Below are 24,900 nucleotides of genomic sequence, written 5' to 3'. Positions count from 1 at the left end.
GAAGAGTGGAAGATTGGCCCCCCAGGGCGGCTCGGGGTTTTTCTTGGAACATCATTTCAAATCGCGGCCTCCACCGAAGACAGTTCCACTCGACTTGATTGTAGTGGCACACGCCACTCTCCCCCGGAATCGAATCTAGAAGACAGTGACCTGACGGAACCCAGGAATTCCGCTGTCGAGAAATGCATGCGAGCCCTTCGAGCTGCCGAATTTTATCAAGATTCGCTTCTACATAGCGGGTCTGTCTGTTTTCCTGTTTCGGACAATATTGCGAGTCTTAACATAGGATATAGAAACATGACTGAAATATGAATGAAATAGAGAAAAGTCTATAGGCTGAAAAGATAAGGGAAGTGACTCTCGTTGGTCTTCTTTACTCTTCCTTAACTTTGCGTGACCATTTCTTAGGTACTCTGGCCAACCAGTAAAGGAAGAGAGCCCCGAAAATGTTGAACACGATGTAAACAAAGAGCAGACCCACGTTTCGCCAATGATCACTGAATTTGATGCTTAGCATCTCCAGAAACTGGTCTGAAGTTGAGATGGAGCAAATCTCACAGCCTTTCGTCGCTCCTGAGTTCAACAAATTGGCCTTCGCAGCGACAACATAGTCGTTCAGGTATTCACCGCAAGTCTGTCCGCTTGGGGGATCCAGTTTGAGCAATTCAATGTCCGAGCAGGTCGCTTCACTACCGGACAATCCCGTAGATAAGACTGCAGACACTAGATATGTAAACGGAGACACTCGATACATAAAGATCCAGAACTTCCCTAGCTGAGCGGGACTCGCCAAAACACTGCAGAGACGGTTAGCGAGGGGGTCTCCGACATTTCACCGGCCAGCCATAACGCCCCGTAACCGACCAGAATAATAACCCATGCAGAGGGTGACAGAAACAAAAAAAGACTTACCCATTGAATACAAGGCACAGGGAAAACATGAGTTGCGCAATATTGCTACCAGTTTCTGGCTGCTCGATACCAGCGATGATCATCGAGCTGAATGTTGACGTGAACATGAGAAAGATCAAGATCAATAAGAACATCGTGCCGCCCCGCTCGGTCTCTGCCTCCGGTGCGTTGCGATAGAGACCAATCGGGTAGTACCATGCAAAGTACACAGGGAGTGCCATGATGATGTTCCAAGGCAGTTCGACAAAGATACTCGCAAGCATGAATGATTTCCAGGAATATGCCTTGGAAGGTCGCTCACGCACCTCATAGAGGGAACGCTGAACACAGAAACTGGGCATCATCTGTTGAACCAGATTCGGGAAGATGATAAGCAACATGAAGATCGCAAACATTTGATTCTGAAGACCTTGCTGGCTATTCGGCATCCGCCAAAAAGTGAAACCGATGAAGATTGGCTAAGGGGTAGTCAGTCATCTCTCAGATAGAACAGGACGATAGTGGAGCGAATACTTACTGGAAATACACACATGGCAGTTTTTGAGTACAGATAGCCCGGACTACGGTAATATTGCTGAAACATTCGTCGAATGCAGATGAGAAACTGGTACCAGATCGGAGTTGCAAATTCTCCATATCCAGCCGTTGGGGGAGGCACTGGTTTCTGTCGCAGCTCTGATTTCATATCAGCCAATTCTTTTTTGACCTGAGCTCTTTCTGGACTGTCTAGCCAGACTTCCGCCCAGTCCCTATCTGCGTGCGAGCCAGGCGCTGCACCGATGACCTCAAGCATCCATTCAGCCGGGTTGGCGGTCGCTGGACATTTGATAGAGCCCTTGTTCTCGAAATATTTGATCAGAGTTTGCATGTGTGGTCCAAGATCACCGAAGTAAACGGTGCGACCACCTTTAGCTAGGAACAGTAGTCGGTCGAACTGTGACATCAACATTGCTGACGGCTGGTGAATAGTGCAGAGAACTGCTTGGCCATGATCAGCGAGCTTCCGCATCAGGCTACAAATAGACCAGGCAGTTTGACTATCCAGACCGGAGGTGGGCTCATCGAAGAAGAGAAGTAAGTCAGGCTTGGCTGCAATTTCAACGCCAATGGTCAAGCGTTTGCGTTGCTCAACATTTAGACCCTCGCCTAGTACACCGACGATAGCCTCAGCATATTCTTCCATGCCAAGCATCTTGATCACTTCTTCCACATAAGCAACCTTTTCTTTGTACGGTGTACTGCTTGGCTGTCGAAGAAGAGCACTAAACATAAGAGCCTCGCGCACAGTGCTTGTTTCCAGATGCAAGTCTTGTTGCTGGACATATCCGGTCTTCCGTTGAAATGAGCCATCTCGTGGGCGTCCGTCCACAAGCATATCACCAGTGATGACTCCCATTGTAACACGATCCGCGAGAACGTCAAGCAAGGAAGTTTTGCCGGCACCAGTGACACCCATAAGTGCCGTCAGCGTTCCAGGTTTCACCCATCCGTCCACGCGATCGAGAATACGACGGTTTTCACTCTTTATCTTGATATCATAGCAGACTTCCTCCCAGTGAAAGATCGCTGTTTGTTTAATGATCGCTGCTGCCTCGTCGCTTTCTTTGCTCACAATCTCATGCTTTTCAGAAGCTGTATCAGCTTCTGGGTCATCTTGGCGAGCCTTTTTGGCGAAGGCTGGTATCTTGCCTCGTGGAAAAACCAAAACCTCACCCTTCGATGGCATAGCCCGAATGAATTCACTCGAGAGGACATAGATAATCAAAAACCCAAAGAAGAATGCAACAAGGATGCCAAAGTTCCGCCATAGGTGCTCTTTGTAGTAGTTGAAAGTGGTGTTGATGTAAGCATCACCATCAATGAAGTCGTCGCCAGCAACGGCTCCTTTTTGTGTGCAAATCTTTGAGCTCAGTGGCGCTGTATTGTACAGGCCACCAGTGGGCACATAGCTGCTACAGTGAAAAGGGCGCTCGCTAAACTCATTGATCATCAAAGCTTCAAAAGCGTACTGAAAAATGAGGTCAATATCAAATTCTGCCAAAAAGATGTGACCGCAAAACTCACAGCAATGGGATTTAGGTAGTTGAGCCATCGGAACCATGGGTGCATATCTCGAACTGGGATCGTAAATCCGGTATATATAACAAGGATCATCATGAATATCGAAGATGGGACCATTGCTTGAGCCATCGAGCGAGAGATGGCTCCAATAGAGCGGAATATATTAGACATCACAAGGGTTGTGGAGAACGAAAATAAGAAAAAGACAAAGAAATGGCCAGCTGTGCGGCGAAGATGAGGTACAAAGTAGATGATGATATTAAAGGTAATCGCAACGAGTACTTTGGATGGTAGCTCAACGATATAGGACCCAATGGCTTCAGCAGATGGGTGGTAGAGGGCATATTTGTAATGCTTCTCCACGATAGGTCGTTGTTGCCAAAGAGTCAAAATTTCCAAAGATGAGGCAAATGCGTTTAGCAATATAGCGAAGAAGAGAAGTGCACCACGCTGGAAGAAGCTATCGGTATTATCGGGCAGATCCAAGAAGACGGTGGAGATGATGACACCCATGACACTGTTTCCAATGACCGACGCAATAGTCATACTCATGTCTCCCTTTAACCGTAATAGTCCACGCCATAGACACAAACGAGCCTGCTGATAGTATGAAATAGTGTAGGGAGAGGAAGCCTTGTTGGTCTTGGATTTCTCAGCCGCACGAGAACGGTTGAACTCGTCCAGTCGATCTCCCCCGAGTGGATATTGGTCATTTTGGGCTTGGATATCCTGGAGAAGACGTTTTCGCTCCTCACTTTCTTTCCAACGTCGGGCAAACTCATCAGCAGTGCGCGGAACAAGACTCTCAAAACCTGGTCGGACGCGGCGTTCAGATGGACTGGTGAGAGAGGTGAGGAAGTCTGCGTCGGTTTGCCTATCAGGACATTCGAACCCCATGTCTATAAAGAATCGACGTGCGTCAGTCGACCTGCCGAAATAAATCTGGCGACCCTCATAGAGCACAACTGCTTTGTCGAAGATATCGTAGATAGATTGACTGGCCTGATAAATAGCGACGACCGCCGTTGCGCCACTGTATTGAGTAGAGAGACGTATGTTCTTGACGAATTCTAACGCAGTGGAACTGTCTAGTCCCCGAGTACTATTGTCCCAGCATTGCAGAGGGCTACCACACAGTGTTGTCTCAGCAATACTAACGCGCTTGCGCTCACCACCGGACACACCCCGGATATACTCATTGCCCACTTTGGTATTCATCGTGTGGGACAGCCCCAGCATGGCCATCACAACGTCTCTTTTATGTGCGGCATACTGATCCCGGGTCACACCATCTGGTCGATTAGCCGGAGTGCGTGCATGTGCAGCGAATAGAAGCGTATCGCCCGCACTCAATTGTGGGAAGTGGATTTCTGTCTCAGCCTGGTAGATTACCTCGCCACGAAATCGGGAGTGCATCTCATCCCAAGAAATTCCTTGGTACTGCACATCAGCGCCGTCGTCAATAAAGAGGCCATGAGTTTCTCCGGCAATCGTCTTGAGCAACGTCGTACATCCACTAAGCATAACCGTCAGAGAGATTCTAAATTTCCCACCAATAACACTCAAAGATTTGTAAACCAAGTGCCTGTACTCACCTTCCTGGGCGTCCTAAGACAACGAGCATCTCACCAGCATTGACCATGCCTTCAAAGTCACGCAGAATATCGATGCGGACCTTCTTCCCAAAGCCCATCTGGCCCTTGGCCCAGTTGAACATCTTCAACCACGCATTGGAAAAGTTTGTCTGATAATCTGCACCGGATCCATATCCAAAAACATTGAGATTCCGAAATGAAACTCCTGCGGTACGCTTTGGGTAAAGGTCCGAGTCCCGCGTCATCTGAAGCATATTCTGGACCCATCGCAAGGAGCTGAATTGGTCCGAGTTGGGGTCCAAGGTAGGATCTTCGGAGGGTTCGAGAAAGGTGTTGATTGCCTCCTTTTGGCTGGTCGTCTTTGTCGCATTCTGGGAGACATTCGAGAATGACCGGGCCAACGCAGTAATTTCTTTATGTCTAGATTCTTCCTCGGTGGCAGGCGTCGTGGTATCTTCTTCAGAAACCTCATAGTGGCGAGAGACTTCTTCTGAGGTCGTAGCATAATCTTCTAGACGCTGAACCATACTTGCGGCAGCTGCACCACCTCCAAAGGGAGCTGGAGGCTGAAGAGCAGCCATTGTGAATTGATGATCAACCCCAGCTATACAACACAAAAGGAGTCAGGAATGGAAACGAGGATATCCATGGGGATGTTAAAAGAAGAAGAGAAAGAAAGTAGAAAAAAGAGAAACGACAAAAAATGATGGAAGAATCCGCCAATAACTTCTTTTTGGCAGGAACGGATAGCGGAAAGAGATCGATCCGAGGAAGGCACGACCCTTGGGAAATCATGATTTTCTTTGCAGGTTCTTTCTTGTTTGGGAAAGAACCGAGAATTGCGGTAGATCGAGTCGCTCCTTCCTTCGCTCCGAGAAGATCTCGTGACTTTCTGAAAAGAAAATGACGACTTCCGACAGGCTCAACTTACACTCTTTTCCTTTCGAACACTTCCATCCATTCATCAGTCAAGGCTGACAAGCTGACAGCGGTACTCTGTACATGTACAGTACTACAAGGCAGGCTCATGGAAGCTCAAGTGGAACGAGAAACCTTAATCGCATCGAATGACACCTAAAAACATGCAAAACATGGTTGTCCTCTGCTGTGAGTGGCTGCGTATTCACGTATTCCCACATGGAAATCCCCACCAGCAAACGGGCTGCATTGACTCTTTTGGGGATTCTCTCCAACGTGGTTGGGTGTAAAGATCCGTCGTATTCGTTCGACTCTCGGATCTTTGGTTTAATGCTGACTGCTTACTATTTAGAGGCAGTGTACTTGTACTTTACTATGTGTACGTTGATAGTTGACTGGGATTCTTATGAGGTCCGCTGAATCACCCCCGGAACCACCGATTGCATTCTCGGAACCACCATCTCTATACATCCGAGCTCTTTTACCGCACTACTTACTCCGTACACTACATCCATAATACTTCATTGATCTCAATCTGCCCCCCTGAACAAGACCACATCCCCCACTTTTCTTAGGCCCGCAGGATGATCTGTCTCCACGACGCACGGTCCGAATATTCAGCCACAACCGCCTCTCCCCCCGGAATCACCTCTTCCTGCAGCCCGACCGTCTGAGTGGCGCGAAGAACCTTACCACGGGCGGAGATTGCTTCGGCCGCAATATGTCCATACGAGTGGTTTTTGACAAGGAATGTGGTCTCAAACCCGTCACGGCGGGCTTCGCCCAAGAAGGACCGCGATCCATACCGATCTGTAACCGCGTAGAAGCGCCACACCGCCGTTTGGGTATCACCATTCCATGACACATATACTGATGTACCAGCAGAGGTCTTCTCAGCAACAATTGAGGGCTCTTCTGTGGGTAGGCCAGTCCAATTATACTTGAAAGCACGGTAGTTCTCGACCCCTTCGCCCAGAGCACCGGAATCCATGTATGCGTGGAAAATGGGGGTGCCGTCCGATCGGAATTCGGTGACAGCACCCTCCGATCCCCAGTTGACGAGAGCGCCACCACTTGGGAGGACTTGCGTGCTACCTTGGGACTTGGCCAAAAGACCATCAGGCGGTTGGAATGCCTGAATGATCGACGCCTTCCAGGTGGCCGTATTCACTGAGATGATTTTGCCCTGAGAGAAAGGGTGCGTATGGACTTCATGACCACGGTGGTTTTCGGTGCCGTGGGCGGAGTTATCGAAAAGCGAGATAATTTCCTCGTCGCCATCTTTGGAGATGTATCTGGCATGGTGTTGAAAGCAGAAGGCAACATTGGGACCCAAATCAAAATCTGAGCGAAGACCACCCAAGCGCCAGATGATCTCACCTGTAGTCCCGTTGATCTTGTGTACAGCACAAGCATCGCGAGCAGAGATGAGATAATCACCGGCACGGTCTTTGTCGACGGAATTGATGTGGAAGTAATCCCATGCATCGGACGAGTTGTAACCCGATCCAGCTTGGCCTGGGTTGAGAGGGAGTATGGCCTCTGCTGTGAATGAGTCATGTATACAACTTGAGAATTCTGTCTGAACTTACCATCTGGAGTGACATGATCCAGGCTCGACCATTCAAAAAGCAATTCACCCGTTTCAATATCCAATTCTGTCATCATCAGAAATGAAGCTGCATCAAACTGATCAACTGATAGCACTCACCCTGGAAGATGGCGTTCACAATCCACTGCTGCTCCGCACTACCACCCCACCGACTGAGGTCGGTGGGAAGAGGCTGATACACCTGGAGCAAAGCCGTCTTTTCGTCGATAATGTGGAATTCATGCTTATCCATCAATTTATGGTTACCGGCGCGTAGCTCACGAATCGTTTCGTAATGCTGATCCAGAATAGTGGCATGACCGTGTCCATGTCCATAAGCTGGGTTGTGGTCACCTTCAAAGCTGAAGAGGACATCCTGACCCTTCCAACGTGCAGCTTGGAAATTGGCTGCCCAGATGGAGTAGTAGGTATAGCCAGACCAGACGAGCTCACCGTCATCGCGGAAGATATAAGGTCCCTCCTGACGAGGGCCATGAAACTGAGGCTCAGCCCATTGGCCCGGGAAGGGTGCGACGAAAAGGTATCCCTTTTCGACATCGTGTGATGCCGGAATGGTGATATTCAGACGAGGCGGTGCCAGGTCCGTTCGAGATTTGAATTGCCAGTCTGCGACGGCCAATGGTGCCAGGGCCGTCACGAACGCGATGGTTTCAAGCAAGTTCATCATGATGAGTGAAGTTGGATACTAGACCAGCGATCAGTTTCCATGATGCCGGTCATATTTTTTTAAAACATTGGGTACATTAACCTTGGATGGGTATTCTGCACTTATTCAAGTTCTCTTGAAAAGTATTCTTTAGTAATATATAGTGTATTCTGCAATTCCAGAGTTTTCGAATAAACCGTGCTGGGGAGGGAATTAGGGCTTGGTGAACCCCGTGGACATTGAAGTATTTATATTTCCCGCCGCTCGCAATTTACCAGTGACACAACGTCATTTCTTCAGATTATTAAGTTAATACGACTTTTAATAACTAATTGGAGTCTACCATACAGAGTCCCTGGTACAATCCACCATTTACACATCTCGCTTGTGATAATGTGAGTGAATCCACAAATGTCGTGCTTGGTGATGGACACTCGCCCTTCCCAATTGAGTCCCCGCGCGCATTGGCATTGGCCACGGAATTTGGTAAATCTCCGAAGCGACTGGCTGTGGATCGGATAATCGGTTAACATCGACAGTGACAGTTGTGATTCCATACTAAAGTCTGAATTCATCTCGGACTCCAGGATCAAGATTTTCCTGTCGTCCGTCTTGAATCTTCCTCAGATTCGTACACTCGCCTATCATGGCTCCCGATACTGTGACTGCAGTGCAGAATAGAGATCCAGAAATGTCGACAACACCAACTGAAGAAGAACCTCTCTTACCTTCGGACCCGGATTTAGACTGGCGACCAGGTCATGGTTTTCTTTGGATTCAATTCGGTATGTATAAAATATCAGTACCCCGCGTGGTTCAACGCCCATTCCCAAGAGTACGTACCAGTGCGAACAAAATCTAACACGCCAATTCAGCAATCATGTCAAATGTTTTCCTATCCGGATTCGACGGCACAATCACTGCTTCTACCTACGCCGTTATTAGTTCCGAGTTCAATGCTGCGAACACGGCTTCGTGGTTGACGACCTCTTATCTGATCACGAGTACCGCATTTCAGCCTTTGTACGGTCGCTTTTCCGATATCTTAGGTCGCCGAGTTTGTTTTTTCACTGCCACAATTACCTTCTTGACTGGCTGTCTTGGTTGTGCCATCGCACGCGATGTGACTTTTCTAAACATCATGCGCGCATTGACGGGTGTTGGAGGTGGTGGTTTAATGACAATGGGTGCGTACCATTTGAACATGAATTTTCGAGCCAAGGTTGAGCCAAATGAGTCAAAATTCACCTCTAACAAATATCTAGCGACAATTGTCAACTCAGATCTAATTCCTTTTCGCCGCCGTGGTATGTACCAAGCTGTACAGAATGGGTCTTATGGATTTGGTGCCATCTGCGGTGCTTCGTTTGGCGGCGCTATTGTTGACTCCATTGGATGGCGCTGGTGCTTCCTTATCCAGATACCGGTCTCCATGATGGTTCTAGTTCTGGGATACTTTGTTCTGAAGTTTCCTGCTAAAGAGGAACATGGACACGAGCATCAATCGACTGATCAGCAGAAACGAGGAATATGGCACAAGATTGATCTATCTGGTGCTTGTCTACTTGTGCTGGCCTTATCGACACAACTTGTTGGTCTCAGTTTGGGTGGCAATGAGCTGCCTTGGATGAATGGCTGGGTGATACTCTCACTTGTAGTGAGTGTGGTCTTCCTTGCCCTCTTCATTTTTGTTGAGGCAAACACCAAGGCTGTTCCTCTTATTCCGCTTAAAATGCTCCGTGGGTTGCTGCCGGTCTCTACTCAAATTGCCAATGTGTGCGTGGGAATGTCTGCATATGCGGTCAGTTATTATCCTTGCTACCTCCGATAATCGACACACTATCTGTTTTACTAACGTCTTCTACAGTTCCTCTTCACTATTCCGCTGCTCTTCCAAGTTATTCTGCTCGATAGTCCCACTAAAGCTGGCGCCCGACTGGTCATTCCCTCCCTAGCAACACCGCTGGGTGGTCTGATCTCAGGAATTGTCATGTCCCGCTGGGGAAGACTCGCGTATCTTGTACGAATTGGTGCAGGTCTGATGTTTATCGGCAATCTTCTCGTCACGTTGCTCCGCTTCGACGACTCGCAGTGGAAGTACTTCGCGTACATCATCCCAGCAAACCTTGGACAAGGTATTGTCTACCCGGGAATTCTATTCACGTTCTTAGCTGCTTTCGATCATTCCGGTGAGTAGGAGTCTATCACAAATAGAAATTACAGCTGGCAGTACTTGGGAGCTAAATGATATCGCTAGACCACGCTGTTTCCGCCTCCACCGTCTATCTCATCCGGTCTCTCGGCACCGTTTGGGGTGTAGCTATCACGTCAGCCATCATTCAGAATACTCTGAGCTCAGGCCTCGCTGAGGCCTTGAGTGAAATACCAGACAAATGGAAAGTACAATTCCTTCCGATGATTGCTACGATTAACGTGCCTCATGGATGAACCAGCTGACGAAAGTTACTTTCCCCTCCAGTTAATTGACGAAATCCGTCATTCTGTATCAGCAATCCATGATCTTCCGCCGGATGTACAGATGGCTGTTCGTCTTGTATACTATCGGGGAATTCGCCTATCGTTCGGAGCGTCCGCTTCCTTCGGATTGATCGCTACCATTGCAGCCCTATTCACCCGCGGAAAAGGTCTGGAGCGAGCCGGTGGATAATAATGACTTTCCGATAATCTCCACTAGTCCCTCATCCACTCACTCATCGATGCGGCTTTCATGGTGATCCAAGGCCCGTCTATAATGGATTCCGGTATGTTAGCGCATGGCCCCAAGGTGTGTGAGCCCGGGAAACAGGAGGATGAGAGGCCTAATTGATGGCTTTAACTGCGGTTCTGTAGGAGAGCCGAATTGGCAGATGGTATTTAGATTGAGGTAGAGTATGTAGTATCTAGATGGTGAAACGCGAAGTTCCAACTGTGAGGCTGAAGAGTGATGCTACAGTATGGGACCGACGCAGGTCATTTATCCACTCTAGAAATGAAAAGAACAGGATTATGGAGTACACTTAGTTCAGCCTCACGAATGATGAAGATACCTATTCTCTGAAAGGCTCCAAGATCCCCTATCACTGCGCCACGTCGGGTGCACGAATTAGACATTCTGGGCCGATCTACCTGGAAAGTCACTAGGTGAGCGATTCATGGGCCGATGATATAAAGATATTTTCATTCCAAGTAGCATGTTCTTCTATCTTCCAATGAACTATATACACCTTTATCTCTTATTTGGTACTAAGCACCGCCACACTAAGGTTGGGCAGCTTGAAGCTGAACTCACCCTTCTTGCCAGCCTTGATCGTCGTTTTCTTGCTTTTCACAAGGTTCGCACCGCCTACTTCATTCATGGAGAACGCATCTGGGGCAGTGAGGATTGTCAAATCTGCCTTAGTGCCACGTCCAACGCCCGAGAACGTAAGTGAGACTGGCACATCCTCGGTGCTGTTGTACACAGCAGCCTTGAAGATGTGGGACTTGGTTTCGCTGTTCACGCCGGTGGCGTAATACAATGGGCCAAAGTCATCCTCGGAGGTTGCTGGCAGTGTGTTGGTCATGTGGTTCTTGTTGAAGAGCTGCACCAGTTAGATACCGTTGAAATTCTTCCAAAGTCCAGACTTACATCGTAAACATGCCAGCTGGTTGACTTGGCAGTGTTGTCCGGGTTAGAATCGAAAGCGATAATAGTTGGGGACCATTGATAGCTATCCAGGTTCATCAAGAAGGGAGCCTGGGATTTGTTAATCAAACAACTCAGACACAGATATCATCGATGTTCCTCACGTAAGTCGTTCCGATGATCTTGTCGGCATTTTCGCTCGGCTCCAAGGAGGAAGACTGCCTCAGAGACCGAACCGATCCACCATGGGTATAGAGAAAAGTTGGTATCATCCCAGTTGATACCACCACCGCCGTTATTGAATTCGGTGGCCGCAATTTCACCTGACACATATATTAGTATAATCTAACAGTCCTCCACTATAGGTAGGCACATACCAAGAAGAATTGGGTGATCAGGAGAGTGGTTATCAAAAAAGTCAAACTTCTTCACGAAGTTGTCCGGTGTGTCATAAAGATGATAGTCACCACCAGCCTTGCCTTCAAGAGTCATGTCAATAGTGGAAGCCAAAACCTGGATGTCTGGGTACTTTTCTGAAATAGCATCATAGAACGCAGCAAATCTGTAAGACTTGTACGAGCTCAAGCCATTGTTGAGGTTGTCCTCGTTTCCGACTTCGACGTATTTGATCTTCCACGGCTCGGGGTGGCCATATTTAGCACGGAGAGCACCGAATTTAGTATCAACAGAACCAGTCAGGAATTCCAATTCATCCAAAGCATCTTGCACGTAAACATAAAGCTCGCTCTCAGGAATTGTGTCTCCATTCAGGGCAAGTCCACCCCACACAGCGAGAACTATAAGGGTGGTCAGTTTGTCCATGTTCTGCGAGAGAGGAATAGAAAACTCACTTGGTTCTAAATTGAGGTCATCGCACCATTCCATATACTCAATCAAACCGAATCCACCGGTTTCCCCGTACTGCCAGGTTGTTGCACGACCAGGACGATCTTTGAGAGGGCCAATGGTCTCATTCCATTTCCAACGGCCCTCGATGTTGTCTCCTTCCAGGTTATTTCCGCCAGGGAAGCGAAGGAATTTCTATATTTTGCATGAGATAAAAGAAAACGAAAGTTTCATATGTTTCAGGTTCGTGCGCTTTAGACACTCACAAGATCAAGGTCTTTCAAGGCTTGCATGAGATCGCGTCGCATTCCATTGGGACGATCGTTCCAGGTTGGTGGGAAGAGACTGATCAAATTGAAGTCGAGATAGCCGTCCTTTGCTTTCTATTTCTAGTAAGTACACCATTCTTCTTATTTCGGAATCAGCCTCTGTACAAGAGATATATCTTACCGATCCATCAAATGACAGCGAGAATGTGTTGTTAGTGCTGGATGCCTTGGTCTTCGGAGCAAGAGTGAATTCATGTTGCACCCATTCACCAGCGACACTCTTCGACTTCACCTTAGTACTAGCCAATGTTTTACCATTGACGGACGAAAGTGACGCAGTAAAGGAGCCAGAGTAATCACCCTTGACATAGAAGGATCCTGAATATTTCTGAGGGCGGACGTCGATTCCCCAGAAACCAGCATTGATGAGCCCTGCAGAACCACTTCCCTTGACTCGAACCGAAGTAGGAAGAGCAGAAGAAAGTGGATCACTGAGGTTCTGCAGCGAAAGTGACGATTCACCAACAGCTGTCCAAGCATCTAGGGATGATGGAAATTTCTCACTGCCTTGGAACGCCCTGTTGCGGATAAGCTCCGCATACAGACCACCCTCGCCGCAATGATTGATTTCCTACAAATTCGCATTAGCCCAAGTCTGGAATAATGGTTTTCATTAGTGTGAGATACTTCTTCCATTGCTCCATACTGCAAATTCGTAGTGGCATTACCCCCTGACTTCGCAACTGAGATCGTCACAGCCGCGCTGCAGGAAGCCAGCAGCGGCAGGAGAAGATATCTTTGTAACATGGCTCGACTCAGATCAAGGCCGGATGCAAGCCGCTAATCCTATCCAGATTCGTCTACAAACATCTTGACATGGGGTGGTCGTATCGAGTATTTATGTCTGTTAATTCCGGTATTCATGGATTGCGGGACAATTCACCCTTGCTTGTAGCCAAGAATACCCCTCTTGATCTAAGATCACAATCTAGGAGGGGATACTTGTGAAGTAGTAGTATCGGAGACGATCATTTCCGAGTTCAAGCTGTTATTTTGCAATTAAACGAGATTTGCCGACGTCGAGTCGTCCACATCGGGTAGATTTCCGTGAGGAGAGCACCAGCCCCTATGAAACCTCCTAAGTATGCAAGTATGGAAAAACATCGGCAGAATTCATGTAGGATGCCAAATCCGATCCCAGTTACTTATGTTTGATCGGATTCCACAACGTCTGGTTATATGCGAGTAAGGAGCCAAGGTTGAGGAGTTTACCCAGTTGTCAGGCAGCACTAATCAGTTAGAACGTGTCTGACATTGTGTAGATGATTTTCGTCAGCGCGAGGTCTGAGGTTGGCTTATTGCTTGCGTAGTCCGAGGCGAGTTGTGATTGACGGGGAAACTGGATGTGCTTTCTCCGCATCTCCGCAGTTGAAGAGCCTCCACTTTGACGTTGTGGTGCCTGGCCTGATCCAAAAAGATATTGCATGATGTCAGGCGGGGGTAGTACTTCTACTTGTATTTGCTTGCAAGTGGCAAGCTATGCAGGGAGTATTTCGTACGAATAACACAGGATACTCAGAATTGTCAAGCTATCACCAATAAACTGAGAACTACTGAGATGATACTAGAGACTATATCACAGGGGAATTATAGTAATCTTCCAAATTGCTATTTCCCCACAAACAGCTATGTTGCAACCCAGCAAGCACTAAAATACGGTTCGGGGCTTTCCCGGGAGGGCTGTAAAGCTCCATGGACTTGAGTTGATTGTCTCAATATTCTTGCTCCACTCCTTCAGTCTCGCCAATACGAAAGACATACTTGAGAGCAGAAGCCTTTCCACCCTTCAAATCCAACATCGCGTCCTGAATTCCAGCCAGCCCACCGGGACGTACTTCGAAAGGATGTCCTGAGAACCATCCTTGTGACAAACCACGACCCATGAGTTGAAGAAACGCAGCTCCAAACTCCGTTTCGCTGATCGTTTTTCCGTCAGTGGGAGGGAAGTGAATAGAACCAGCTATAGTAAGTCTACTGACAATGCCTTCCTTCTCGTACTGAACACCTGGTAGCACAAGAAGGAGTTGTCCAGGTGCAGTCATAATCTCGCCGATGTTCTCATAGCTACCTTTTTCCGACACTGCGTCGAAGGCGTAGTGAATGGGCTTATTTTTTGCTGCGGCTTTGATACCGCTTCTCACAGCTTCGTCTCCGTCACGATAGTCAATAATGGTATCGCCTTTGTCACTGTCGATGATGGTCTCCACAAAGGCACGGCCTCTTCCTGCAACAACAATCAATGGGTGGATATTTGACAGCCGAGCGAACTTGATGGCAAATGCGCCAACTGCAGTCGCACCACCGTATATGACAAGCGGGAGGGGCTCATTTGTTGGGTTCCAGGGTAGAGGTAAATTCAGTTGCTGGTATAGGCCAATCGCAGCAGTTATGGCAGCCAAGGGGATTGTTGCTGCTTCTGCAATGATTCAGCGGAGACTGTCCAAGGTATGCATCCGAAGATTCAATCGAGACTAACCCTCAAAGCTTGTCCGTTCAGGAATATGGAAAGTCGCATGGCTGTGAGCGATCGCATACTCGGCCCAACTCCCATGTGGCTTCATGACCTGATGGAATGCCGCTACTCTATCTCCCTTCCGATAGCCCACCACTCCGTCCCCTACTGCCTCGACATATCCTGCAATGTCATCTCCTTGATTTGTTGGAGCACCATCTGGAGGCCAGTGAGCAGGCATTTTCCAATCCTTGGGATTACTGCCGGACACAACCACGCGGATAAGAAGCTGGTTGGCATCTGGAGTGGGGATCTCAGTATCGCGGATTGTCACCACAAGGTGTTTATCGATGAATGCTTCTTTCATGATGAAGTAGTACAATATGATTTTCGATACGAACTTGCTTTATTTCCAGTTGCGATACAATAGCACATAGAAATATTCATTTAAATAGAACTACTACTCACTGTGATCGTATTACACGAAGCCATGGAAATAGAGGAGAACTCGGATATTACGGCGTTTAGCATGTAACGTCCGACCTCAGGCCCCCAGCACTATATCCATATAGTATGGATATTATGTACAGTAGTAACCCAGGGCATGAAGACACCAAACTGAAATAGAATGCCGGTTGCCTATTCTAGGTGCCATTCCGTGAGAAAAAAGGTCAGTTTTATTAACCTTAAGTACTATCAACAAGAGTGTTTGGAGTAACACATCAACTGGGCATTGAGCCTTCTAGAGAAGCTTTCCTTGGGCATTGCTTACATGAGGGCCAGATTTGTTATCGCATAATTCTTTTTTTCTCCATCGCCTAGTATGAAAATGGTGAATGGGCAGCATACATAGGACCCTAATTGGAGAATTTATGAAAAGAGCCAAGTAACTTGGATGAAGCTGATGGCAAGAAAGGCTTCCTCCATAGAATTACTCCTTTGGAAAAAGAGATGAATTTGGTATCTTGACTGTTCGAAGACAACTTTCAACTTCTGCACAATAGGCTTTCCGACAGATCCAATCTGTGAATGTCCATGTATGAACGGTACAGTTATTTCTGGGCAGGAATAAAAGATGTAGGTAATATACCTGTTGACTATTTGTATGTCACGCACCCGATACGTGATGTAATTGTATCAGGCACGGTACATATCGGGTGCGTGGCGTACTATGCTTACAATACATCTTTGATTCCTGTGCCTCCGATACATTGTCTAATTGAGAAAATTATGGATCTATACAAGATTGGCAGACCTGTGTGATTGAGAGCTATCCCGAATATGATAGTATCAGGTACAGCTGGGGCTAACTATGTGATCAGCCCTAACTGTGTCTAGTACCCATTAAACCCATGATAGTTGATAATGTCAAATTGCTTGCTCGATATTGTGAGGCTAATGAGAGGGACGCGTAGGGCTTGGATATTTCACAAGACGCCGATTGTAATTCATGTAAAGAACTTAACTATGATATACCAAATTAAGAGCTGGTATTAATCAATTTGAGAGGGGTCTCTGGGGTGATGGGTCATCTAGGCCATAATATTAAAATACTAATATCTAGTAGACCCTGTACTCGTTACTATTACTAGCCATGACCGGCGCTTAGATGCAGATGAAACCGGAGTAGTCCTCAGCAACATGCCGATATCGCCAATATTTACACATAACCAGCACGGTAGGGCTTTCAAATATAATAATAGATCATTCGACTCAGCCTAGACCCTGCATGCTGCATCTGTAACACCTACGGGATACTTGGGAAACTCATTAGCCGCTGGGACGCTGTATTGGAGGACCAGCGTGATGGTTGAGAGGTGGGGATTATCATCAAAATTCGAAGGCTTGTTGATTCGAACTAGAACCATAGAGAAGTGATCAAAAATGTTACGAGTTACGACAGCTATAGCTTTAGAGGAACCAAAGACCACGAGATCACTAAACTATATAGCAAGCATACTGAATAGCTAGAACACAAGACAATCAGATGGAGAATAAGTGGATACAAGTACAAGATCCAATGAAGAGTGAAATTAACTTCAGATAGGTAAAGCGGAGCAGAAGGGAGAATAGAAGTGATAGTCCTTGGCACCGAACCCTAGAATATCACCCGGTGAGCTTCATTTTATAAATGAAAGGGTACGATCCAAAAAGCGCAGTTTGGAATAGTGGAATCTGCCCTAGAATCCTTCCGGGCGAATCCGAGAAACGCGAACGCCATGAAGAGAAGAAAGAAAGGAAAAACACATATCATGAGTCATCGTATGATGGAGTTTAGCACATCTCACAGCACTCGATGCACTCGGCACAGCATTCACAGCCCTCCTCGCAGACGAAGCAACAGCAGAGGGTTGCCAAGCTAGGAAATCATTAACATATTGACACGGCGGATCGTGGAGAAATAGCATTAGAACTCACCAGGCACCGAGGCAGCCTTGGCCACCACCGCTGCTACCCTTCTGCTCCTGTTGAGGTGGAGCATACTGGGGCTGCTGAGGAGCGTATCCCTAAAAGAAATAAACCAGTGCGTAAGTTAAATATTACACCGATAAATCATGTTGCTGGCATAGTACGAACCTGGGGAGGGGGGTAGTAACCCTGGGGAGGGCCCTGCTGATAATATTCACCACCTGGGGGAGGACCGTAGCTATTCGAGGAGAGTATCAGTACCGGGTGTTATCAAAAAAAATGAGCCAGTCACCAATGCGAAACCATGCATCATGTCTGCGATCTATCTCGGTATAACTTCTGATCGACGGGAAGGACATGATATCTCTGTTCCACAACAGAGACGAACATCATAATCGAGGCGAAAAGTGGATATGGATCGAGCGCAACTTGAAGAGGAGGGTATCGGGTCGACTCACGCCTGCTGGGGGTATTGGGGCTGGCCGCCGTAGTAGCCTTGGGATGCCATTGTGTAAGATAGGAATCTGATCGGAGAGAAGAGATATGCTTGTTAGCTATCTGTGTTGATCGAAATCGCCTGGAATCAACTCTTGGCATAGGAGAAAGAAACCAAGATATTTCCCTGAACCACACAAGGGCCCGAAATGCGGGACCAGATCGGGGTTGCGATTAGGAGTCCGATGCCACGACGAACTCAACAGCAGAGACATACCTGGGAGGAGTTTGTTTTGATGGAGGTGGACAAAGAAAGGGGTGGCTTGGCACCGACAAAGAATCCAAGCGAGTGGAGAGAAATGGAAGATAGAGAAGAGAGGGAGAGGACGAGAAGTAGTGGGTGGAGAGAGGAAAAGGGAAATGAAGAGAGAAAAAGAGGAGAAAGACCCAAGTCGAGCGGTGCGCTTGGAAGAGCGTCCACGTATTTACGGGAAGGACGGGGGGAACTGCTCGGGCCGGGTTGCAGTGCTTGGCAGGGCTGAGAATAACAGAAATTTTACAGATGGTGTATGAGAGAAAATGAATGGATATACATATAACAAGTTATTTATTGTACAGAGAGTATTTATATACGGCAAACTCCGAGATACTTTTAATTTGAATGATCATAGTATCCAGCACGGTAAGGAATTCTATTGAGATTCGGTGTAGCCTAGAGTACTTTCTTGTACTATGTATACAAATAGTTACATAGTGTCGTACAAGGTTCGGTGATGGTAAATTACCGTAATACATGTATTGTCAGCCACAGCCCTACAGAAGCAGTCAGCCACATACGCACCTCCACAATCTGCGCCGCGGTGGCTGTTATTGGTTGAACCATCAGCCACCAAGTCACATGCCTCTCCACTTATCCTCTTAGTCGACCACTCAACAACTTCCTGCACGAACCAACCTCCTTTTCGGTTGATCCGCAAGACACGATCTGACCGCTGGTATTGCTGCTGCCTGTGGCTGTCAGTCTCCATTTTCCTGCATGACCAACTCCACTACGCTAGTTCACAAATGTTTCCTAGTGGTACACAGCAGTATTGATCATACAATACAGCATACAGACAAGCTGACTGAATAACAGTTGTGGCATTTTCAACATTACACGGAATCCAGAAGAAATCAACAATGTCATTAAACTATGCATCATACATCATTAGTGGTTCGTCATCATGTCAGTACTATCTTGTCGGGGGGGGCCATTCGCAATGCGCACCCAACCAAGTCAAATACAAGTTCCCGTCGTGAGAAGCAGCGAAGCCCTTCTGCCAGATCCCGAATATCAAAAAAGAAGAAATGGATCAAAAAGAAGAGGAGCGATCTGAAATGAGTCGCAAGAGAGAACCAATTCAACACCCCAAAATCATGAGGAATGACCAAAAAATATGTTCCCATGTCCCAAATGCGCTGCAAAAATGGGTACCAATCCAATCCCGCCCAGCCTAGCCCAATCAACAAACCAGTCAATCAATCAACTCCTTGATCCAAAAATCTGAAAACCAATCCTCACACATCATTCTACCAAACAATATATATCCAGAAAATAGAGTACACGAACCCGAACCAAGGGAAGTTAGGGGAGGAGGGAAAGAAAAAGAAAAAAGAAACTAAAAACAAACTTCGAACAATGCGCATTTCAAACCCATGAGTTGGGGTCGCGGCACTACGATCGGCTCACATGACATATGAATCATAATCTGATGGCAGCGGCTGCGAGTCAAGATAGAATGGTGTATCGAGGGTAGGATCTAGTTCGAACGATGCCGAAACCGGATACGAGTCAAACCCATGCATCAGTGTCGACTCCATGTCCACCGACGAACTATGTCTATTCGTCTCGTTCAATGGAGTCGATGTCATTCCCGCGGGTCGTTTCATTACACGTGCCTTAGAGGGATCATGCAAGGGTAATGAAGTCGAGTATCCATTCTCGATCACGTCCGGAATCACATTGGGTGTATTCTCGTTGGCTCTCTCCACAGTCTCAACCATCCAATGCTTTAGCACATCCATTGGGGGGTGGTTACCACCGCCCTTGCCTCCACGCTTCTCACTATCCTTGCCGCGGCCGCCGCGGCCCCTTTGACAAGGATTGAAATGTGTACGACGAAGATGTGCTGCAGCGTTATAATTCGCCCCATACCGTTTACCATTTCGACAGGCTTTGCAATTGGCGAGGAAACTCTTGTCTGGTGAGATATCCACGCAAATCCATACCTTACGGACTGGCGCGTGGACACGGTCGATATGTCGACGGAGTTCATGTTCGCCGTGAAACCCTTCTGGTTGATCGTTGCAGACATGACAGTATGTCTTTAAACGTGGCGGTCTTTGAACGGATGCTTTCGGAATGGCGGCCACTTCTTTCGCTGTCCCATCAGCAGAAGAGATGCGGACCATCCTGTGCGTATCTTGTAGTTCGGATTGGCTGTTGATGCTATCGCGCGATTCACGCTTGGGAGCGATAGGCCGAGCCGCATGGGCGACTTGTTCTTGGGTTCGGCGGATCGCGCGCGACGCCGGCATGATCTCCTCCGAGTCCTCACTAGAGCTGGAGAAAGATTGCCTCATTTCTGATGCTTTGCGGGAAGAATTTGCGGGTGCCGCTGGTGGCCGAAAGGGAGTAGTGCTGGGCGCAGAGGTGGAGGAGAAGGTGGAATTGGGGTCGGAGAAAGGAAATGAAGTGGTGGGATCTAAGTCAGGGTAGAGAGATGAAGGGAAGGAGTCTTGATACGAGATACCAGACGTGGCTGTGGGCACCCACTCTGGCGGGATGGAATATGCTTGGTCCAGTTCCGGGCGTGGTCCCGTCGAGTTGAAGCGAAACATGTCAAAGCTGTCGATTATGGTATCAGTGGTTCCACTGCGAGTCATCTCAACCGCCGTGGTCGCGGATGGATCGGCCGTGGGGGATGTTTGTCCAGACTGGTAATGAGCAGGTGCTACCGCTGCCGTTGCGGATGTTGGGATTGGGGGAGATTCTGTCGATCCAGTCACCAATCCCATAGACAAAGCGGAGCTGTACGGCTGGGGTTCGGTGTCGGGCTCATCCAAGTGCTTCGCATATTCGGACGGGGAATATTCGTCGACATGATCAAGGCGCTTACTTTGGCCTGGTCCGAACGATTGCCGCTTTCCCATAGTTACCCCAGCTGGAGGATGCCAGTGGGAGACCGGGATTTGCTGGCTTTGCGAGCGCATCATTGGCGTGTGTCGATAAGAGGAACCTTGGCCTGGGCCCGAGAGCGGCGCATCCTGTCGGGGCGCATGCCGGGGAGACGAATGCGAAAGGGCGCGCCGCAGCTCGTGGGTCACCGGGAGATCCGGGCTCTGCCAAATGTCAATCCTGGGCTGATGGAGGTATAGAATATGCGGGGCGGAGGGAGGAAGTGGGAATGGTGGAGGTGAAGATGGAGGAGCAAGAGACCAAGGTCACACATACGGTGGCTCGTCGTTTTGCCTGCGGAGGACCAGAACCAAGGAGCGTCCGCGGGGTGGCATCCTGTCGAGTCCTTTTGCCGGATTTGCCCAGTACAGTGTCTTTGTCGTCAACGGGGATGAACTGGCTAAGTTGCTGGCTCCAGAGCCGATTGCGTTCGGATTCCGGAAGGTGGGAGTGTCGAACCAAAAATGCATCACGATACCCAGAGATGGCACTCTTGAACAGTTCCTCGTCGGCCTGGAGCGCCATGTCGCGAGGATTGGGGGAGGGGGTCTCTAGTGTCGGGTTGAACTGTTTATCAGTATTGCAAAGGACGGGGTTTTGGAGCACAAGGGTAGAGATAAGTTTCTATATGAATGTTAGTGCATAGAAAGGGCCAGCAAGAGTCTGCATTGTGGCACCATTTGCTGGAAGCGCCAGAGATACAACTTACGCAGTTGTTTTTGAACCCCGATCTTATCGAGATGGGACGATAGATCGGCGGGTCGATAAGATGAACCAGACGATGGAGGCGGAGTTGCGAGTTAAAAAGAATGGATTATGGATCACGGGCAAGACAAAAGAAGAATCATATCACAGCGCATATAGATGGGCCAGATTGGGCAGCATGGGGAGGATGGAGAAGAAGAAAGAAAGGATTGATACAAAAGTCCCAGGAGAGAATCACCACCGCACCCATGGCCCCTAAGGTTGTTCTCAGCATCTCCACACTACATTATACGAAGGAGGGTTTTTATCGAAGACCAAACACGGCATGGGAGATGTCAATCTTGAGTGGGCCAGAGGTCTGGACCCGGGGAGCCTTCTCTACCAATACGATCTCACAACTGCTCAATGCCAGTGACTTGATCTCCAATGGCTCATTCTGCATTTTGTCCTAATTGACAGTGTATCTGTATGATACTTGCACCGAATGACAGGACCGTTCGCTGACTATTCCCTGATTCTGAATGCATCCTGTGGGAATGGTTGGTTGGTTGATGTCTACCTGCAGCTACGGGCGGTGACGGGTTAGAAAACAGTCAAAGTGAGGCAGCGAACCGGATCGCCCCGAGTATCACCCGGCTGGTGTGTTTGGTGTATTTGATGTATTTTTTGGTGTTTGGGGGGGGGGGAAGCGCAGATGAGAAAGCCCATGAGTTGCGGTGCTGGGACTCCCACGCCGTGCCGCCCCCTCCCCTTCTCCCCCTGGAGCGCCTACTGCGGGAGAGGAACCTTCGCCTACCACCGTTATGGCTATGCCCATGTCTCTACAACGTAGCATCCCACTCAGGGTTCGCTGCTTGATGAGGGTTTTTGTCTGAAGTGGCTGATGGGGTTTCTAGAGTACCAAACCCACCATTTCGTGGAGCAAATCCCCCTAGTTCCCACCGTCTATTCGACTGCCACGTCGTCCTGCAGCTGGGCCATCAGTCGGGCCCTGCAGGTGACGAGGGAATGCTGCGCCCAAATGCCCGGGCAAAGAACCGTTGTCCGTGGCTATGGGAGATGTCTCCGGGCTCGCGGGACAGGTCTGCACGAGGTATCTAAACTTGTACTTTGTACGATTGTCCGCCCACATATTCCGTGCACATACCCCGATTCCATGCAGAGGCTGCTCTCATCTAAAACCGATGGGTGATATGTATCTGTGTAGCTGAAGCACAACATACATATAGTGCGAAACGCTAACCATCCATCATCTCCTGACGGCGTGTCGGTCTCAATTTCAGGGGGGTTTAGGCCGGGACGATCGCGCAAACTAGCGACAGTCCAATGGAGTAACGAACCATCGTCTCCACGATGACGGAGACACCATTGTGGTCACAATTTTAGCACATCTACACCGTGTGGCCAGTTTTCTCTTTCATTATGGGTCCATCCCGCAACCTTCGGTGATAAATCAAAGAAGAGGAAATATTTTAAAACGCGATTGCCGCCGCGTTTCATCGAGCCCGCCTCGGCGGCTCTTCATAGGCGGCGGAAGAGCGAAAGCCTCGCGACGGATCGACGAGGTTTCAACCCAACCATAATGATCACGTCGATCCTCCAGGAGTTAAATCTGGTGGTAGGGGACTCTATGGCCAGAATGAGATGATTGTTATCTGTCAATTTTGATGTGTCATGTTACTACAGCTCTCGTGCGTCGTAGGGAGCTAATTCCGAGGAATAAGACAGTGTCATCACTCAAGGCAGACTTGGATAAGAGAAGCAGAGCGAAAGTTTCAGCTTGACACTTTCGCAGCAAACATTCATACTGTTTGGACCTCCAAATGAGGGCTGGACGCGGCTTATTTCGTCATTGAGCGCCAGAGAGGCACGATGTATCTATTCAGCAGGGGTGAATGCCTAGCTTCGCCGCCATTGGCTGCATACTAGGTGCTGAACGGCCAGTTGTTCTAGTTTCTACCTAGTTCCCCAATGCGGAGTACTACTATACGCACCTACATGACATGCTGAGGCAAGACAGTAAGCTTGTCAGACCAGACACGGCCTCGAGAATCATGACGGATGTCTTCCAACTGATCTGACCAGTTCTTTATTTAGGTCTCCATCTGGGTATGCAGGCTGTGCCGCCGTGGAAACCACTGTTTTGCCGTGATTTTCCAACGCGGCATCTCCCACTCGCTAAGTCTCATCTCATTATATCACGTTATATTATACCGACGCTTATACCCAACCTGCCCTCCAACTGACGAGCAAGTGGCAACTTAGAAAGTATTAGGCCGCGACAGCCTGACCAGGCACTTGCGATGGAGTACATCTTCCCGGCCCAAGTCTGCAAGACCCCTCATTCTATCGCACATAACAGACGATTTGGCGAGACGGGCTAGCCTTGGCTGGGTAGCCTGGTCTGTTATTGTCGACGTGCAGCCTGCATATCACGGGTATATACACCCTCATAACGACTGGGCTATAGATGCATTTGGCCTTCAATAGGAGCTGTTGGAACTAGGTCTTGTAGCTTTATTTCGAGAGTGAACTTGCCGTTTCATCGCTGGCTGCATGGTCACGGATTAAAGTTGTGTAACCTGATCGCGTGGCTTTGCCGCGGAGGATGCCGCCGCGGTAGTCTTCACGCTTTTGATCTCTCTTGAGTCTTGGAGGTTAGATTCTGTAAAGACATCCCTTTAACGTCGGAGATTATATGCAAATCGAGTATCTGGCTCTATGAGTGTTATATTCTACTCAGCTTCTATCATTGCGGGCACTTCCTGGATGATATTAGTAACTCTCCCTGGGTGCCAGTTAGTTGGTGTAATTTTCAGCCTCCTGTTCATACTAGCAATCACTACTAGCAAGGGCCTGGTTTGGTATTCCCTTCCGCTGGATTGATGCTCTCCGGAGAGCCCAAGGGCTGCTCATCCTTCATATCTCTGGCTATGGCATGTATTTAGTATCTGTAAGTTACCCTGGTAGGTACTCATGACTTTTGTACAAATTTAGATAGGTGTTGTATCAGCACAAGGATTACCCATGAGATTTGATTCTACTCTTGCTACCCAGATGCTGCTACTAGCAAATACTGGTATTGGTCGCAGATTCTTGAGGACTACTGATAGTCTCACCATCACTATTGCCGTAATT

General features: G+C 48.3%; 8 protein-coding genes across 8 annotated transcripts; 1 reads left to right on the top strand and 7 right to left on the bottom strand.

Moving 5' to 3' along the window:
• Positions 1 to 373: 373 nt before the first annotated feature.
• On the bottom strand, positions 374 to 5,149 carry N7469_009386 (pleiotropic drug resistance family ABC transporter; the record flags this gene model as incomplete). Its single annotated transcript, XM_056648304.1, has 5 exons — positions 374 to 797; positions 913 to 1,370; positions 1,430 to 2,920; positions 2,977 to 4,489; positions 4,569 to 5,149. 5 exons carry the CDS (start codon positions 5,147 to 5,149, stop codon positions 374 to 376), a joined length of 4,467 nt encoding a protein of 1,488 aa, XP_056498069.1.
• Positions 5,150 to 6,057: 908 nt separating this feature from the next.
• Positions 6,058 to 7,765, bottom strand: N7469_009385 (arylsulfotransferase family protein; the record flags this gene model as incomplete). The annotated part of the gene is made up of 3 exons (XM_056648303.1): positions 6,058 to 7,028; positions 7,079 to 7,144; positions 7,198 to 7,765. 3 exons carry the CDS (start codon positions 7,763 to 7,765, stop codon positions 6,058 to 6,060), a joined length of 1,605 nt encoding a protein of 534 aa, XP_056498068.1.
• A 625-nt stretch (positions 7,766 to 8,390) lies between these two features.
• On the top strand, positions 8,391 to 10,412 carry N7469_009384 (MDR family MFS transporter; the record flags this gene model as incomplete). The annotated part of the gene is made up of 5 exons (XM_056648302.1): positions 8,391 to 8,529; positions 8,620 to 9,545; positions 9,612 to 9,933; positions 10,002 to 10,144; positions 10,224 to 10,412. 5 exons carry the CDS (start codon positions 8,391 to 8,393, stop codon positions 10,410 to 10,412), a joined length of 1,719 nt encoding a protein of 572 aa, XP_056498067.1.
• Positions 10,413 to 10,977: 565 nt separating this feature from the next.
• Positions 10,978 to 13,291, bottom strand: N7469_009383 (alpha-L-arabinofuranosidase A; the record flags this gene model as incomplete). Its single annotated transcript, XM_056648301.1, has 8 exons — positions 10,978 to 11,325; positions 11,373 to 11,480; positions 11,589 to 11,692; positions 11,747 to 12,166; positions 12,221 to 12,410; positions 12,482 to 12,598; positions 12,666 to 13,115; positions 13,172 to 13,291. 8 exons carry the CDS (start codon positions 13,289 to 13,291, stop codon positions 10,978 to 10,980), a joined length of 1,857 nt encoding a protein of 618 aa, XP_056498066.1.
• A 490-nt stretch (positions 13,292 to 13,781) lies between these two features.
• N7469_009382 (uncharacterized protein) lies at positions 13,782 to 13,970 on the bottom strand (the record flags this gene model as incomplete). The annotated part of the gene is made up of 1 exon (XM_056648300.1): positions 13,782 to 13,970. The coding sequence occupies one exon, from the start codon at positions 13,968 to 13,970 to the stop codon at positions 13,782 to 13,784; it is 189 nt and encodes a 62-aa protein (XP_056498065.1).
• Positions 13,971 to 14,256: 286 nt separating this feature from the next.
• N7469_009381 (zinc-binding alcohol dehydrogenase family protein) lies at positions 14,257 to 15,363 on the bottom strand (the record flags this gene model as incomplete). The annotated part of the gene is made up of 2 exons (XM_056648299.1): positions 14,257 to 14,960; positions 15,021 to 15,363. The coding sequence occupies 2 exons, from the start codon at positions 15,361 to 15,363 to the stop codon at positions 14,257 to 14,259; spliced, it is 1,047 nt and encodes a 348-aa protein (XP_056498064.1).
• A 1,907-nt stretch (positions 15,364 to 17,270) lies between these two features.
• On the bottom strand, positions 17,271 to 17,913 carry N7469_009380 (uncharacterized protein; the record flags this gene model as incomplete). The annotated part of the gene is made up of 4 exons (XM_056648298.1): positions 17,271 to 17,355; positions 17,415 to 17,503; positions 17,574 to 17,643; positions 17,864 to 17,913. The coding sequence occupies 4 exons, from the start codon at positions 17,911 to 17,913 to the stop codon at positions 17,271 to 17,273; spliced, it is 294 nt and encodes a 97-aa protein (XP_056498063.1).
• A 1,652-nt stretch (positions 17,914 to 19,565) lies between these two features.
• Positions 19,566 to 21,582, bottom strand: N7469_009379 (uncharacterized protein; the record flags this gene model as incomplete). The annotated part of the gene is made up of 2 exons (XM_056648297.1): positions 19,566 to 21,221; positions 21,334 to 21,582. The coding sequence occupies 2 exons, from the start codon at positions 21,580 to 21,582 to the stop codon at positions 19,566 to 19,568; spliced, it is 1,905 nt and encodes a 634-aa protein (XP_056498062.1).
• Between the last annotated feature and the right edge of the window lie 3,318 nt (positions 21,583 to 24,900).

This window comes from Penicillium citrinum (genome assembly GCF_028827155.1).
Source record: "Penicillium citrinum strain IBT 23319 chromosome Unknown utg000008l:1.0-2707905.0:1.0-2709502.0, whole genome shotgun sequence".
NCBI lineage: Eukaryota > Fungi > Ascomycota > Eurotiomycetes > Eurotiales > Aspergillaceae > Penicillium > Penicillium citrinum.
The sequence above is the reverse complement of the archived record's forward strand: the minus strand, read 5'-3'. Positions and strand labels throughout refer to the sequence as shown.